Raw genomic sequence first — 16,547 nt, forward strand, 5'->3', positions numbered from 1 at the left:
ATAACTGTGCTGAAAATGTAACAAACAAACAAACAAACAAACAAACAAAACAGGGCAACTCTTATGAACCTGAACAAGGGAGTGGGGATTGGGGAGACCAGCAGTGGAGGAAGCCGCCTGGGGTGGCGCGCCCAGGGGTGGGGCAAGCCACCCATAGAGGCAGGGCACACCGCAGGGCCTCCGGAGTCTGCCTGCCTCCTCCCACTCAGACACCCTAAAGCTTGGGGGGGGGGAGGCAGCAGGCGGACCGTGTGGCTCTGGTGTGCTGCAGGCCCTGCGGTGAGTGCCGCTTGGCATTCTGTCACCCCCCTCAGTGGTGACACCCGGGGCAGTCGGCCCCCACCGCACCCCCTTCCTCCGCCCCTGGGGGAGACAGTAAATGAGAGAGAGGTAGGTAGGTAGGTTACACTATGCTACTATATGACCAATGCAAAAGTGATTAACTCTTCACCCTCCCCAACACACGCACACTCACTAGATGATAGGATTTGGGGATACCTCTAGAACTGCTTATTCTCTAAGCCAGGGGTCCCCAGACTACGGCCCCCGGGCCGGATGCGGCCCAATTAGCCGCCCAATCCGGCCCGCGACGACCCCTGCCGCCCGCTGCCGCCGCCCGCTCTTGTGGCGCGCGGCGCGGCGGCGAACTTCGAAATTGGCAAAAAATCGCCGAAAATCCTTTGTGCGCATGCGTATGGACCTCTCCCGACCCAGAAGAGGTCATTTCCGATGCACTTCCGGGTCGGGGGAGGCCCATACGCATGCGCACAAGCGATTTTCGGCGTTTTTTTTCCCCGACCGTGTGCGAATGCGCACGGGCGCGCACTCCCCCGCTCTCCGGTCCGAAGCCTGGTAAGTCTGGGGACCCCTGCTCTAAGCTCTAAATCAGCTGTGCAACAGTTCCTTAGTAGCTTCCAAACTGATGAAGCTTCATCACACAAGATTTCCCACTACAGACCTAAGGGGGTGGGGAGGGCAGACACCAGCAACCTTATTACATCCCATCAATTGGTGAGGAGTCTCCTCACACTTCCCCACAGAGAGCCATCCAACATGCAAACAAGCTGCCTTTCTTTAATAGCTAACCCACAGGTCCCAGAGAGAGAATTTGCTCCCTTACAAATAGCGCTTTTAATTTCCTCGTAATGAAACGGTGAGGGGGCTTTTTTTTTTGGCCTGGTCACCATCCACCTAAAAGCATTTGAAAAACTGAACAGTCCTCACTTTTACATTTCAGTGCAGACAGCTGTCAAGGTGGGCTAGGGACAAAGGTGAGAGCTGTTTCCTAGTTCTGCTGGATCTCTCAGCGGCTTTTGACACCATTGACCATAACATCCTTCTGGACCGTCGAGGTGTTGGGAGCTGGGGGCACTGTCATACAGTGGTTCTGCTCCTTCCTCCTGGGCTGTGTTCAGAAAGTAGTGGTGGGGGATGAGTGTTCAGACCCCTGGGCTCTCACTTGTGGGGTGCCTCAGGGTTCTGTCCTCTCCCCCATGCTTTTCAACATCTACATGCAGCTGCTGGGAGAGATCATCAGGGGGTTTGGGCTGGGTGTTCATCAGTATGCAGATGATACCCAGCTCTACCTCTTTTTCAAATCAGAACCAGTGAAGGTGGTGAAGGTCCTGGGTGAGTGGCTGGAGGCGGTTGGAGGACGGATGGCGGCTAACAGATTGAGGTTGAATCCTAGGAGGTGGGGCAGGTGTGGAGGAATCCCTGGTCCTGAATGGGGTAACTGTGTCCCTGAAGGACCAGGTGCGCAGCCTGGGAGTCATTTTGGACTCACAGCTGTCCATGGAGGCGCAGGTCAATTCTGTGTCTAGGGCAGCTGTTTATCAGCTCCATCTGGTACGCAGGCTGAGACCCTACCTGCCCGCGGACTGTCTCTCCAGAGTGGTGCATGCTCTAGTTATCTCCCGCTTGGACTACTGCAATGCGCTCTATGTGGGGCTACCTTTGAAGGTGACCCGGAAACTACAACTAATCCAGAATGCGGCAGCTAGACTGGTGACTGGGAGCGGCCGCCGAGACCACATAACACCGGTCTTGAAAGACCTACATTCTTTTAGAATCTGGATTCAACTGCAGGGGACAACTGCCCCCCCACACCTGGAGGGCACCCAAGTTTGCCCACCCTTCTTGCCACCCCCACCTCCTCAGAAGCCCCCCCTAACTTCGATTAAAAATAAAACCCTACTGACCATTTCTCACAGACCCTCCCTTTGCAAGAACACAGCTAAAAGATCACCCACCCACCCACCCACCCACCCCAAAGTCCTTAATTACTTCAAAGCTACTGGGGAGAATTCCCTTTTGCTTCCCACACCAGTTCTCAAGTATGGTAGTTAAAACATTTCATGGAGACGGAAGGGGTTGGGAGCACTTCCCGACACTCACATTCTCCCCCCAAAAACCTTCTGAAGTCTTCCAAGTTATTAAAACAAACCACCTTGGCCACTGATCTAGTCAAACCGCAGGGGGATAAGAGCAAAAAATTAACTCCAGAGACAATGAGCTTTCTTTGTTATCAAAGTGAGGATTTGTTTTAGGTTACAGAAGATGGCCTTGAGGGATAGGATGCTGCTAGGAAGGACTTCCTGCGATTTACAAACTTTCTGCTTTCAGACCACCGGGACCTTTCCATGTTGATTTGCCTGCAAAGGAATCCCTACAGTGGCAGAGAATTCTGGGACAAGAGCACAAATTGCCACAGCCAATATTCTTGGGAGCATTCTGGTGTAGCAAGGTGAAGCCCAGCACCCTCCTGCAACTCTGAACTGCGATAAGATTGTCAGTATGGGAATTGCCAGACCATGTGAAAACCACTAGACTTGGAAGGGAATCTTGCCTTGCTTTTTTGCATACACACCAGGGGTAGCCTATATGGTACTTTTCCAGATATACTGGACTATAACTCCCATCATCCCTGACCACTGGCCAAGCTTTCTAGCAATCTGCAATGACTGGAGGAGAGGCTATTCCTAGCACAAACCATTTATGCAAGTTATGTTATTTTAACCTGTCTTTGGTTGACTTGCAACCCAACTGGTCCTGCTAAAAACTGCACCAGGGAGCCCTCTCTAATACTAGAGTTAAGGGTGAAGACTATGGAAAGGCCTCCTTAGTCTCGTATGCTAATGTGATTTTGTCTGATGGTATAACTTTTACAGTGGGTACCTTGCAAATCAGATGAATTCATTTACTTGTATGGTCTGATGACGACTAAGATCAAGGCCTTGGATAAAAAATGTCCATTCCACCTTATCCAATGCCTTTTCTCAGCAGCAGTGAGATGTAACGCAGCTTTATTATTATTGCCATCTGTAAATAATAATGTTCAAAAACCTTTTGCTATAGGCTAGTTTTTCCTCCCCTTCAAAAAGCCTGATTGGTTTCTATATCTATACTTAAGATATAATTCCATTGAGCAGTTTTAACACGGACATCAACATTTTATAAAATCAACAGTGGTGTAGTAGAGCAGGAATGAGGAGGAGCTTAACGCCAGTTGTTTTTTTCACATGAGGAGCAATGACATCATCTACTGGAGCAGTATTTGACAGTGTTGTAAGCCTGGGGAATTGGAGGACGGGTCTGGCCTTGCATATGATCCCATTGTTAGGTACGTGAGGCTCAGACAGTGAGTGGCCTGAGATCACCCAACTCTCCTGAGGCTGAATAATTTGATTCTCCTTAGGGGTGTAGCTATGGGAGGTGACATGATGAGCTCCTGCACTTCAAAACAGTACCGCTAAACCACTGTATGATGTTGAGCAAGGATGGAAGTTGACGTGACTCATCTGATTAAGGTTTTCCCCCCCAAATTAAGAAAAACACGAACTCTACCATGTGCTCAATATCCTGTCCTTTGTAGTATATTCTGGGAAAACTTCAGTTAATTGGCAGGCGAATATATTATAAATCTTTCTGCGTTATTCTGAAGTGACGCAAGATCTGGTGCCTTATTAATTTTCAAAATCTTAACAGCTTCAATTGCTTCTTCTTCGGAAACTGGAAGATCCAGTTCTTGTTTATCATCTTCTCATATTTCTGGCAATTTCGTTTTACTCAAGAGTTCATCTATATCCTCAATAGAACAATTTACCTGCTGTAATAAATTATAATAACATTCTACAACTTGATGTAAAGTTTATTTGCCCAACTATATTTCTTCTTCTTTTATATCTGTGTTGGACAGCTATTTTTTTTTATAAAAAAAAACTACAATAGTTTCATGTTTTAATTTTACTCAGAAATGTTCAACTTGGTACATGGCGCCTTCTCAAATATGCTTTGGAAGTTTCCCACACCAATAAAATCGATTAGCTGAGCTAAATTACCACATGTTCAAACCTACAGTCAAAAGGCAACCATATCTGGTTTGGACAGAACAATAAGCCAGGAATTGTGGTTTGTTGATCCCACTTCCATCAGGAAAGGAGTGGGAGCAATCACTACATTCACAGCAAACCATTAACTATGGTTTACTGTGAATTGTGAAATGGGTCAGTCTTTGATCCCTGCATTGTAATAGCCACACATAGCTAGTAAGGTATTATCCTGCAGACATTTCTTTCTTTTTTTAAGGCTATTTATTTCCTTGGTATTTGATCTTTAATTTTGTATTATTGTGGCTTATATTGTGCTGTTTCTTTAAAAAGGGATAAAAAGAACTAAATAAATAAATAAATAAAAACTACTACTACTACTACTACTACAGTGGACCCTCTGGATACAAACTAAATTCATTCCAGGGGTCCATCCGCAACCCAAAAAGTCTGTAGACAGAGGTGCCGCTTCTGTGCACACACGTGGCGCGATTGAGCAATTCTGTGCATGCGTGTGTGGCGAATCCCGGAAGGCCGCATTTGTAACCTGAAAGTTATGTATCCAGAGCGGTACGTAACTAGAGGGTCCACTGTATTATTATTATTATTATTATTATTATTATTATTATTATTATTATTATCTCATTATGCATAAATCAATTCTGCTGAAAGGAACAGGATTTGCTCCTATTACAATTTCCATTTGCAGGTTTTATCTTAGTTCATCTCTCACAACAATCCTATGAAGTAGTCATTTAATGTGCCCATTTTTTATGGCTAAAGGAACTGAGGCTGAGATAATTATACCTTATGAGGAATGCAAATGAAACATTTTGCCAGAACTCCATAATCTTCCTCTGAAACTCCATAGCTGTTTGACTCTGCCCAATTCCACCACTGATGATATGTCATTTCTCTCCCTTTGTTTTCATAGCTCAGCTATTATTTCAGTTCAAGACTACTGGTCATATTGTCACAGCTCACCCAGTAAGTGCTGGCTGGAGAATCAATTGCTTGTTAGACAGACAAACTAATTTCATTTAGTCCCAACCCTTCAGTAACCGCAAATATTAACGCCCGTTGGGAAAAGATGATCATCTGACTCCCTCCTTACAGACCAAGTTACTAGCGAGAGCGCAGCAAGTCTGTATCTGAGAAAGGATTTGAACCCATATCTTCAGAATCTGAACTGTAGCTGAAGTCAATGTGTTTTATTTCACCACATCAAAAAACGCATAAATTATAGAACCCGGGATATGGAACCAGATTTAACACAACTAAATTCTAGTCCTGGTGACTTTGGAAATAAGCTTGAAGACGTGCAGTAAAATTTCAGAACACGGGGCTGCAAGAATAATAGAATCAGAGGTGAAAGGGACCCTATGAATCATCTAGTCCAACCCCCTGCAATGCAGGAATATATAGCTGCCCCATACAGGGATCGAACCTGCAACCTTGGCGTTATCAGCACCACGCTCTAACCAACTAAGCTATCCAAGAATTTATGCTTTGGCTACCTGTGCACTTCCTTTGCCCTATTATTGACAGCCCTACACCTCCATGCCTTCCAGCCCTCTTGATGATTGGTTCATGCCTCGCAATCTCATCTCTGTAAACATAATGCATTATGCCGAATCTGCTTAAAGCACAAAGCTTATTTCAGTTGCGGAATTCTGATCTCCTTGAAGTAAGACTTGGGCTACCTTCTTGGACTGTTTTGATCATTCTAGGCACTGTTCTATTTCTAGGGCAGGGGTTCCCAACAAAATTTTCTCGAGGACCCCTCATCGAGCCGCTATTGTGACAAGGACCCCCATTAATTCCTAATCCTAAAATTAAAAAGTGAGAGCCAAATTAAGAGTCTTTTTATATTTATACGTTTTTTACAGTTCTTCCTCTTCATCTGTAGGCCTTTGTCGTTTTAACGAACCACTTTGTAACCAACGGTCCATTTTTAACTACGCGAACTGTAGCTTCCGCGAAAAACAACGCTTTGTTTACAAACACTACTGTTTTGCAAAGAGGCAGCGCGCGCCAGGGAGGAGGGAGGGGAATGGAGAAGACAGGGGACCTGCGCAGTAGCGCACAAATGAAGCCGGCGCGCGCAAAGCATCTTGGGGAGGTGGGCGTTAGTAGAATGCGCGCGCTGCCTCTTTGCAAAACAGTAGTGTTTGTAAAGCGCCACCTAACGGCATACAGCAGAACTACTGCCTCTATCTAATTCTAGTTTTGCGCTAGACTCTGCTCATGCAGGAAGCGGCCAAAACAAAAAATCTGTTATCATACGAAATATATTTAATATATTTTTTATTCTAATAGCATCTTGAGGACCCCTCTGGCATAGCTCACGGACCCCTGGGGGTCCCCGGACCATCTGTTGGGAACCACTGTTCTAGGGTATCCAGATCTAACAGTGGGGTTGGGGTGGCAGCTTCCCACTGAGCTACTGACATGTGTGAAGTGGCGGGTAGGGATGATGGCAAAAGCTCCATGTCTGTAAACTCTGGCCCATGGCCTCATCTGAACTCATCTGTACCTGTGGGGTTATGGTGCATGTGTTGGTTTGGTCTATAAAGTTATGTGGAACTGCATAAATAAATGCCTTTCCTATTCAAATGTTGGGGTGATGAATTCGTTTGGTAAAAACCCCGGAGTCTTAAGCTGCCTGTACGCAGGGGGAAATGGGCGCCGTCTCTTTAAAAATCTGGCATATTTTCTAGCCCTTGGTGGAGGTGCTTTTAAACACAAGGTGCCCTCTTGCAAACAAAAAAAAAGGGGGGGGGAGAAAAGGAAAGGAAAACCAGAGCCAGCCTGGAAAACAAGTACGCAAGGCTTCCGAAGGAGCCCGCCGCCTCTTTTGGTGATGCAGAACGCCCTCTCCCATTTAAATCTACGCCAAAAGGATTTCCCTTGCGAGCCATACGGAATTGCCAGAGATTTCCCTTCTGCGCCACTCAAAGCTCCAGGAAAGCCAGCCTCAGCTATAAATAACCCCTTTGCAGACATCCCTGACTTCCGGTTCTGCAGCTCTCCCCTGCTGCCGATCCCATCCTCCTCTTCACACACACACACCCCACCTCCAGAAGGCAGGAACCAGAAAAGAAAAGGATGAAAGCCAAGCATGCAGATTCCCAAAAGGAAGCAGCCAGCTGGGTTTTGGAGGGAGGGCTGGGGATGAAGGTATCAACACAACACACCCCAACAAGCCTGACATTCTACATAGGCACCCCTAGAATGTATTCGGACACAAACACCTTATAATACCGGAGATTCTGAAAGCTGTTTTCATAGTGCCAGTTTTTCCCCCCATTCCAAAACAAACAGCAGGCAGGGGTGTCAGGGCATGGAAACAGCAAAGCAAATTATCCCCAAGAGGGGGGAAACCCTCCTGGTCTGCCAGGAGAAGGTAAGAAGGACATTACAAGCAGCGAGAGAAGAGACTCAACAAACCAGGAAACAAACCAGAATCTGAAGAAATGTGGGGAGGAAAGAAAACTCTCTAACCAAGCAAAAGGTGGATGCACTGATTTGGGTGGGGTGGGGTGCCCCAAGGTGGGGGGGGGGAGAGCGGCTACTCACAAAGTAGCTCCAAAAAGCTTTAATGAGCCCCCATGAGGATTGAAGGCAAACTATTGCTCACAGGGAACCCCCCAGGAAGCCACTGAGCTGCAGGAGCCCTGTGGAGCTCAGGTTTGCTTGAAATACAGGTAGACCAGGTTGTGTGATGGATGTGGCCAAGTCCCTTTGGAGAACAACAGGAGTTGGGTGGAGAGAGGGGGAGGGAGAGAGGGGGGGAGAGAGAGTCTTTTGGGGAAAAGAAGGTAGGGGGCGGGAGGGAGGGGAGAGAGGGGAGAAAAGCCAGCTAGGAATTTCAGACATTGATGTTAAGCAGCAGCCGGATATTGGCCTTTAAATTCCTCTTTCCTGCCTCTCTTCCATCACCACACACACACACACAGCTATTCTGTGCATCTGCATTTTCTCTTGTCCTGTGCCCTCTGTGTTTAAAGAAAAGGGAGGCGAGTGATAACAGCAGTGTAGAGCTTTCCTGTGTGTGTAGATGCAACATTAGCCATGTATTTACTTTGTGTTGAATCATCAAGGCAGAAATGTGACTGTGTTTGAGCGTGTTGGATTCTGCATTTTACTGTGGTTGCCATTCTCCGCTTAGCTGCTTCGCAAGCTGCTCGAGGGTGTGGCTTTTCAGCTATATGTTCTTATCCAGACATATGTTCCTCTGTTTGCACATTCCTCAGTGTGTGTGTGTGTGTGTGTGCTCCTTGGGTTTCTTTGTGTGTGCACTCCTGTTATTCTCTCAGTGCGCATGCATGCATACTTGCTCCAGTCTCGGAGTTTTGAAAAAGGTGGCTGAAATAAAAGGGACTTAGAAGAGCAAAATGGAGCCATGGAGGGCCTCCTTTTCTTCTATGGTGTGGCACCAACCTGGAATTGGAAGGATGGGCCTTTTCAAGCATGGAACTGCCCTTAAAGACAGGGCAACTACAGTGCAAAGGTTCTCATCACAAGACATGAGGATGTAGGAGCAGAGCGAAGCCACTTCCTAGATTAAACCCCCATCTTCTCAACTTTGCAGTGGGGCATGAAAGAGGGAATGGACTGATCTCTCAGTGTAAGCATGAGAGACAGTGGTTAGTCTGATGGGCTTGGTTCATGGAGGAACCTGAGCTCAGGCTCCACCTTGGCCAAAGGCTCACCTGTATCCTTCCATATGTTGCTGGACTATAACTCCCATGAGCCCTGATTATTGGCCATACTGGCTGGAGTTGTTAGGGTTGGAGACCCACAATATCTGGAGGGCTTGTGCCCCAGAGAGGAGGAACTCCATTGTCTCTCAAGACAGGCAGGTGCCAAGAACAGATTCCTCGTCCCTGCATTATAGTGAAGCTGATCCTTAGCTGTGCCCCAGTTCTTCATTTATAAAACAGGAACAGAGTAAGGTAAGACACACACACACAAAAGAAGTCTTACCTTACTCTGCGCACTTGCCCTTATGTACTTTTTATTTTTCAATGAAGAAATATAAAATATGCATAAAACAGGAACAGAGGCTTTCCTACATGATGAAAGGGGAGGATGGCCGCAAATGTTACTTATTATCTGCTTTTGTACCCTGCCCTTCCACCAAGGTCTTCTGGGTGGCTCATGGGGGATTATTCCGTTTTATCCTCATATCAACCTTGTTATGAGCCTGTGTTATCTAACACACTCAAACACAATCACATCTCCGCCTCAGTGATTCAATACAAACACAGCTCATGGCGCAAACACACAAACAGAGATAAATGGGATAGCCTAGGAGGAAGAGGGACAGTGTCCTGGTCCCGCAGCTCCGTAGAGATTTGAACCCTAACCTCCCAATCCCAGAATTCTGTCCACAGGCCACTAAGTCACGCTGGAAGTGGGCTCTGAACCACGTCCTCTTGTTGGAAGGAGCAATTCCCTAACTACCATTTGTCCATAACGAAGACAGCAGCAGCAACAGCATAAAGACCATGCAAACTAAAAATACTGCACATAGTTAGCTACTGGAGTATTCATCCTTATCCAATACTGTATCTCAGGGCAGGTTCAAATGATGACTGCTCTCTACACCCCCACAGCACAACACAAAAAGACAATCTTCCCTGCGACAGCACCCTATGCAGAAACTGGTAATTTCTTCACACGCTTTGCTGCATGCATCTACCCAGCCATGGGCCACATCTGCAAGCCAGCAGCCCCCAGGAAAGTGCAGAGCTGCCCTGGGAGCTCTGCGTGCCTTTCACCAGAGTTGGCAAGAAGCTTTGTGATGTCACTGCACAGAATATTACTGTGGGGAAGAGACCTGGCAATAAATGTTTTGAGCAGAGTCAATATTCACATGGCACGCAACATATAAGCTAGGTTACATACAGACTTGCATTGGCTAACTGTGCTGAGGAGGGGCAATGGAAATCTTTGGATTTCGCTCAGGAGATTCCGTTCTTAGAGATATTAACTCAGCCACCAACAGTTCTAACCAGTGTAGTTCTTTCCTGTTTCCATTGGGCCTTGTAAGATTTGCTAACCACGTTGTACCCATTCATAGAATCATAGAATTGTAGAGATGGGAGGGACTACGAGGGTCATCTACTCCAACCTCCTGCAACGCAAGAATCTTTTGCCCAACATAGGGCTCGAGCCCACAGCCCTGAGATTAAGAGTCTCATTCTTGTTTTGCCTTGATCTGTGTTTGCAAGAACAGAAGTATAAATGCAAAGCAATGCCATAGCATTCATGTGGGCGGTTCTCTCACTGTGAGATGAGAAGTGACGTTACAGGGAACCAGGTAGAGGGGCCTTCTCGGTAGTGGCACCCGCCCTGTGGAATGCCCTCCAATCAGATGTCAAGGGAATATATAACCTACACAACTTTCTGAAGACACCCCTGTATCATGAAGTTCTTTATGTCTGGCGTTTGCTGTGTTTTTATTGGGTTGGAAGCTGTCCAAAGTAGATGGGGGAACCCAGTGAGATGGGCAAGGTATAAATAATAAAATTATTATTATTATTTTACACCACAGTGTCCCACATCAGTTGCTGGGGATGTCCCTAGTTCAAATCTCACCTGAGCCCTGAACTCATGGGTGGCAAGTGTCTATCTCTTAGCTTTAGGCCTTGCATCTGTAAAATGGGGATAATAATGTTGGCCTGTGTTTCAGGGTTGCTGCGTATGAATTACTGGGAGCTGGTTGAAAAAGTCAGCAGAATCAAGCAGCCCACGTTCCCATGGGATTGTTCCACCGCAAGCAGAGGAGGTGCGCACCTGAATGCTCTCCATTAGAGGACAACCAGTGGAATCCCTCTTCCCTCCCATAGTAAAAGAACACGGCACTGAGAATGTTAAGGTAGAAGCCTTCTCTCACACACAAGTGGATTTTCTGTATGCAGAAAGACCCCCTTCTTCCCTGCCCCCAAGGAAGCATTAAGAAATTGAACCTTCCCACCCCCCCCCCCACCCCCCTTAGCATGATTTGGCACAGGCGAGTAAAACCTTTCCTGCTGATTGCAATCACTGATCCCAAAAGAATGTACGTAAATCCTCAAAGCACTTATTATTCATACCTGTTGTTTATGTGCACACCACACCACACTTTTGAGGAGGAGCAAATTCTCGTTTCTGCCCAGTTTGCAAGAGATGAAGGCAACTAGAGTGAGCCTGCCCCCCCCCCCGCCCTATTAATAATGCCCACCTAAGATCCTAGTCCTTCTTTGCTCAACTCCTCTCCAGATAAGAGAGCAGAAGTGAAGTTAAAAGTGCATTAAGGGTTAAATTAAAGTCACCATTTTTGCGAAAAGTGACAGGAGTCATGAAAGTCATGGTGTTTTTTCAGGGTGGCTCTCTACTAGGAGAAAGTTTGAGAAGTTTGTCTGTTCGGGCCCAGGCAGCCATCTCTGAAGTTTCAAACCGACAGGACAGTATATCTAAGTATTATGCAGTTTGGGGTTAAAATAATAATAATAATAATAATAATAATAATAATAATCACTGCAAATTTCACCCTCTGCACTGTTTCCCAGGTGGGAGTGCACAAGGGTCCAGCCCCCCCCCCAATCCTTTGCAAGAGAAACTAGAGTTTCAAAAGCAACCCTACCCTATCCTACACATAATTCTCTGGAAAATAACTAAAGGGAGAGAAATTGGAAGGGAGGAAGGGAAGACAGATAACTCAAATCCAAATAACAGAGAGATTAAATCCACACACTCCAGGAAGGGGCCTGGGATAGCAATTAGGGAGAGGTTTAGGAAGAACAATAAGGTTTACTTGGACCAGAAAGGGATTTGGGGATGGGGAGAGAGGACACAGGGAATTGAGGATTTTTTTGCAGAGAATGAACTGTGGTTACAGTGAGGCTTGTCCATTCTGGGGGGATGTGAAGATGCAACACTTTTTTAAAGGCATCACTCTGCAAAAGGTCCTGAAGGATCCACACCCCAAATTCGGTCTATTTTCCATGCCAACATTCGCTCTCTCCAAACCGCCCCCCCCCCAGCTCACCAACCACTCACTCACCCACAGAGAGAGGCCGTTCACATATGTATATATAGAAAGATTAAAAAGGCTTGGTGTACTATTTAGTTAATTGGATTTTGTCAGAGACCTTATCAGGAGCTGGGAACTGAACACCCAGCTGGAGGGGTGGGGTGTGAAGGGGAGGGGAGGAGGAGGGGAGGGGGATTATTTGACACAGCAAACCTCTGCTGTGTTTCCTTCCACTTCAGAAACAGGCTCAAATTTACGGAAACAAAAATCACAAGAACACCCCCCCACCCCATCCAAATGCGGTTCCCAACTGTTACCTAGAAACAGTGGCTTAACAACAGATAGAAGAAATTAAATAGGCCATGGGACTGCGTTATCCACCGCTGGGGAATATGAGGGGGGGGGGAGAGAGAGACGCAAGAAAGAGAGAGAAGAAAGCAAACGAAAATGTTTATGTGGAGCAGAGACAGATTGGAAGTTTTTGCCTTGTTCTGTTCTGAACACGGATGACAATATTTCCGATCTGAGTTTCCGGAAAGTAAGGCAGGAGCCCCTAACATGAGCACTCTTTTTTAAAAAGAAAAAAAAGAAAAAGTGGTGGGATTGGGGGGGGGGCCTTGCCCAAAGGCAAAACTCTCACTGTGTGTCTGGGAATTTTTCTTATGGGCAATGACGGCTTTGCTTTGCACAGAACCGGCACACACAATCAACCAGCCAACGTAGAATTAGCTATATTTACCAACACCCACAGATTAAGCGGAAACCCAAAGGCGAAAAACTGAAAGCATTCAAGGGAGTACGTGGAAGGGGAAGCCCCACGCCTTAGAAGAACCTGGCTCACTCAAAAAACACATAGTAAAAAAAAAAGATATCAACATGCAATGTATAGCAGCAGCAGCAGCAGCACATACACATTACAGACGCACACTGCAGTCCCAGCTTTTGATCCTAAAGCCCACCCACCCATTCTCTATCACAACAGGGGTGGGGATTGACACAGTCCACAAACCAACCAAGGCTTTCAAATTTCAAAGGTTACCCAGCTCCCCACTACCACTCGTGGTATAGCTTCTGATCTTTCTTAATAAGATCAAAAGCTGGCAACAGGGGGGAGAAGGGCAATGGACGGGGCGGTGGGGGTTTGTCACCCCAGCTGGTTCAGGCCCTGGAGAGATCTCGTAATACGTACAGTGGTTGGAACTGTTCCAATGCTGGTTTCGGACAGGGGTGCTGTAAGGGTTGTTGGGATTCCCGGGTCCTTTGTCCTGGATCAAGCATGCACGGTTCTGGTTGTAAAAATCCATCATGAAGAAGGGGTTAGGACTGCTGTTTAAACCAGCTACATCCACACTTTCGTACATCTTCTCCAGGCGGAAGAAGAGGGTAAGAGGGTTGGGGGCTGGTGGGGGAACGGGAAGGAGGGAAGCAAGAGGAAAAGTTTGGTTTACGAAAGACCAAAGAGCAAAATCCTACAGTGGTGATGATGATGATGAATCCAGAGGGATGAGGGGAGGTTTGTCTGTTGTTTTCTGTTTTCTGATCTCTCTCTCTCCCTTTCTCTCTCTCTCAATCCCTAGTGGGGAGGTATTTAGGGAATCCAAAAGCGGCTGGGGAATCCGCCAAACAGGCTGAGTTGGCCACCAGTGTTTTTGCTTAAAGTTTTTTTTTTAATATAAAAAAAAACCAACAACACACACACACTCACACCAAAAGATAATATTCAAGTCTTCAATCTTCTATTCCAAACGTATCCCTTGGGAAACAGGCCGGCCAGTCCAGTCTGAAATGCTTCTCCCGTTTCAAGACAGAAACATATTTATAAATCCAAGAAAAGAAAAGAAAAATGGAATTCTTCCTTTCAAAAAAAAAGACAACAATAAAATCCAAGCCTTTCCAAAAAGCAGTGTTCTTTGAAGAAGTCCGTTCCCTGGTATTAGAGAGCATTTTGGTCCCAAATCCTCCTCCTGCTCAGTTCCATGATTCTCTCTCTCCCCCTCTCCTTCCCAGAACTAACCAGAGGGAAGAGGAGAAAAAGGAGGGGGGGGAGTATTCTTTTGCAGCAACTCCTTCCAGAAAAAGGGAAGAAAAAGTTACACACTCACGCACTAAAAAACAACAACACCCAAGTAAAATAAAATAAGTAAGACTTCCTGCTTAGGATTCAATAGCTTTTCCTGTCTGGCAAGAGGACTGAACACAATGCACAGAAACTGTGCTCATGGGTTCTATCTACATATATCAAAATTCTGCCTCTGTCCTCCCCCCACCCCACCCCGCCACAGAAAGAGGGTGGAGGGGGAAGAAAAATAAGAAGAACTGAATTGTACAAATGTGTTGCCAGGTTCTCAATGCCTGGGGAGATGCCAGAGGCCTGGAACCCTCGAGTCTCCTTAGATGGAAGAGGATTTTTCTCGAGCTGCTTGCTTGGTCTGTTCTCTCCCCGGGAAAAATAGAGAGAGAGAAAGAAAGAGAAAGAGAGAGAGGGGCGCTGTGTGCGCACGTCGCGTGGTGTGTGTGATGTACAGGACTGATAGATTAAAGGCAGCGCACAATCTTCCCTGACACGAAAAGTCGCCTCTCAGCTGGCTTAACTCTTTCCTTACCTGCCGCGGTCTGTGTCTTGCGCAGCCCCAGCCAACTGCGGAAAAGCGCAGGCTGGGGGAGGAGGAGGAGGCGGAGGAGGAGGAGGGGAGAAAGAGAGAGAAAAATGAATGAATGAAATCAAGGAAGGGGGGAAGGAGGAGGAGGAGGAGGAGGGGGAGGAGGAGGAGGGATGGAAGCGGGTGGGAAATGACAGGCATAGAAAAATGCTTCTCCGGCAGCTGTCTCCAGCTACAAAGGCGCGGTGGCCACGGCATCCTCCTCGTGTGCCTTCTCCATCCCTGGAGTGGAGGGCAAGCAGGAGGAGAGCCCCCTCTTTCCCGGTTGCTGTGGCAAGGCAGCGGCCAGTGCGGCCCCTTCTGCCTGCATCACCCCTCTGCGAAAGGGAGGTTTCTGCTGCTCCTCCAGCCGCCCCTCATTTGCGTAATGTTATGCAGCTGAACTCCGCCTGAACTCTCCTTGCAAAAAAGCTTCACCTCCAAATGACCCACTCGCAGGCCTTCTCCTTCCCAGTGACATCACGGGGGCGCTCCCCTCCTCCTCCTCCTCCTCCTCCTCCTCCTCTCCTCCTGCCAAGGGCTGCCACCGGCATGCCGCCGCCGCCACACCGCACAGCCAAAAGCCAGACCCACCAGCAACAACGGAGGCAGAGATGCCCTGTTTTTCAGGGGGCCGTGGAGAAGGGGCCAGCCCGAGAGAGAGGGGACACAGGGGAAGAAAAGCCTGCTTACATACCCATTAGAAAGGCAGGAAGAAATAAAACACACACGCCAGACCTGCCAAAGGCTGCGAGTTCAAATCCCAGCTGGCCCCAGAGCACCTGCCAGCTAACTAGACGCTGCGGAAATGTTGATGCTGAAAATGTTTTGAATAATGAAACAGGATAGAAAACCTCGGTGGCCACTCTGAGCCCTGCAAAGTGGGAAATGCAAACAATTGCCTTTAGGTAGGCCACCAAGGGTTTGAAATGTAGGCAGCAAGCTTTTGAGCCACACGGGTCTCTTTGCCAGGCTGGTGTTTGAGGAGAAATTGGCGGGGGGGGGGATAATACACTTGCAAAAAGGATTTATGTAATTGTTTTTATGTGCTCCAAACTATTTACATACAGTGACTCATTAAAAACCATTCTGTAACCTAGGCCAGAATGTTTATCCCCACAGTACAGAATAGTAGTCTGGTTTTGCCTAAGGACACCTAGTGGATTTAGAGCTGAGCAGAGATTAAAACGGGGGAATTTCTAGCTCACAGCGCATGCTTCTGACCACTATGCAACATCTGTTCACCTGTTTCATTGGCACTGGCTTCTGTTTTTAGAATGTGCAAGACTTCAAAATGAGAACTCCCAGAATGAAAGGAAAGCGAAAGAGTGAAAAGGAATTTTAAAGTCTGCATGAGAGAGAGCAGGGGTGCAGAATGTGGCCTCTAGCATAGATTCTAGCAGCCCCGATGGAAAATCACATTTCTCATTTAAAAGAAGTAGCAAGTTTCTACTCCTTGCAGCTTTGGAGTTGTATAGACATGTTTGCGACTTTGCAGGCAGAGGACAGCAAAACGTTGGCTCTCCACAGAGCAACATCACGTTCAAGAACGTATGC

General features: G+C 47.1%; 1 protein-coding gene across 6 annotated transcripts in view; it reads right to left on the reverse strand.

Annotated features, from left to right (window-relative positions):
* Nucleotides 1-16,547, reverse strand: part of RARA (retinoic acid receptor alpha) — a 197,538-nt gene that overhangs the window by 42,995 nt on the left and 137,996 nt on the right. Inside the window, exons 1-2 of one of the 6 annotated variants that reach the window (XM_060281490.2) lie at nt 14,955-15,470; nt 13,541-13,637 (exon numbers count right to left, since the gene is read on the reverse strand). The exons of 2 other annotated variants lie outside the window; for them this stretch is intronic. In XM_060281490.2, the coding sequence (XP_060137473.1) occupies nt 13,541-13,637; nt 14,955-15,209 (352 nt within the window). In that variant the 5' untranslated portion in view covers nt 15,210-15,470. 3 more of the 6 variants (XM_060281494.2, XM_060281495.2, XM_088656111.1) reach the window with 3 other exon arrangements.

Source organism: Zootoca vivipara, chromosome 12, assembly GCF_965207765.1.
Source record: "Zootoca vivipara chromosome 12, rZooViv2.hap1.1, whole genome shotgun sequence".
Classification (NCBI taxonomy): Eukaryota; Metazoa; Chordata; class Lepidosauria; order Squamata; family Lacertidae; genus Zootoca; species Zootoca vivipara.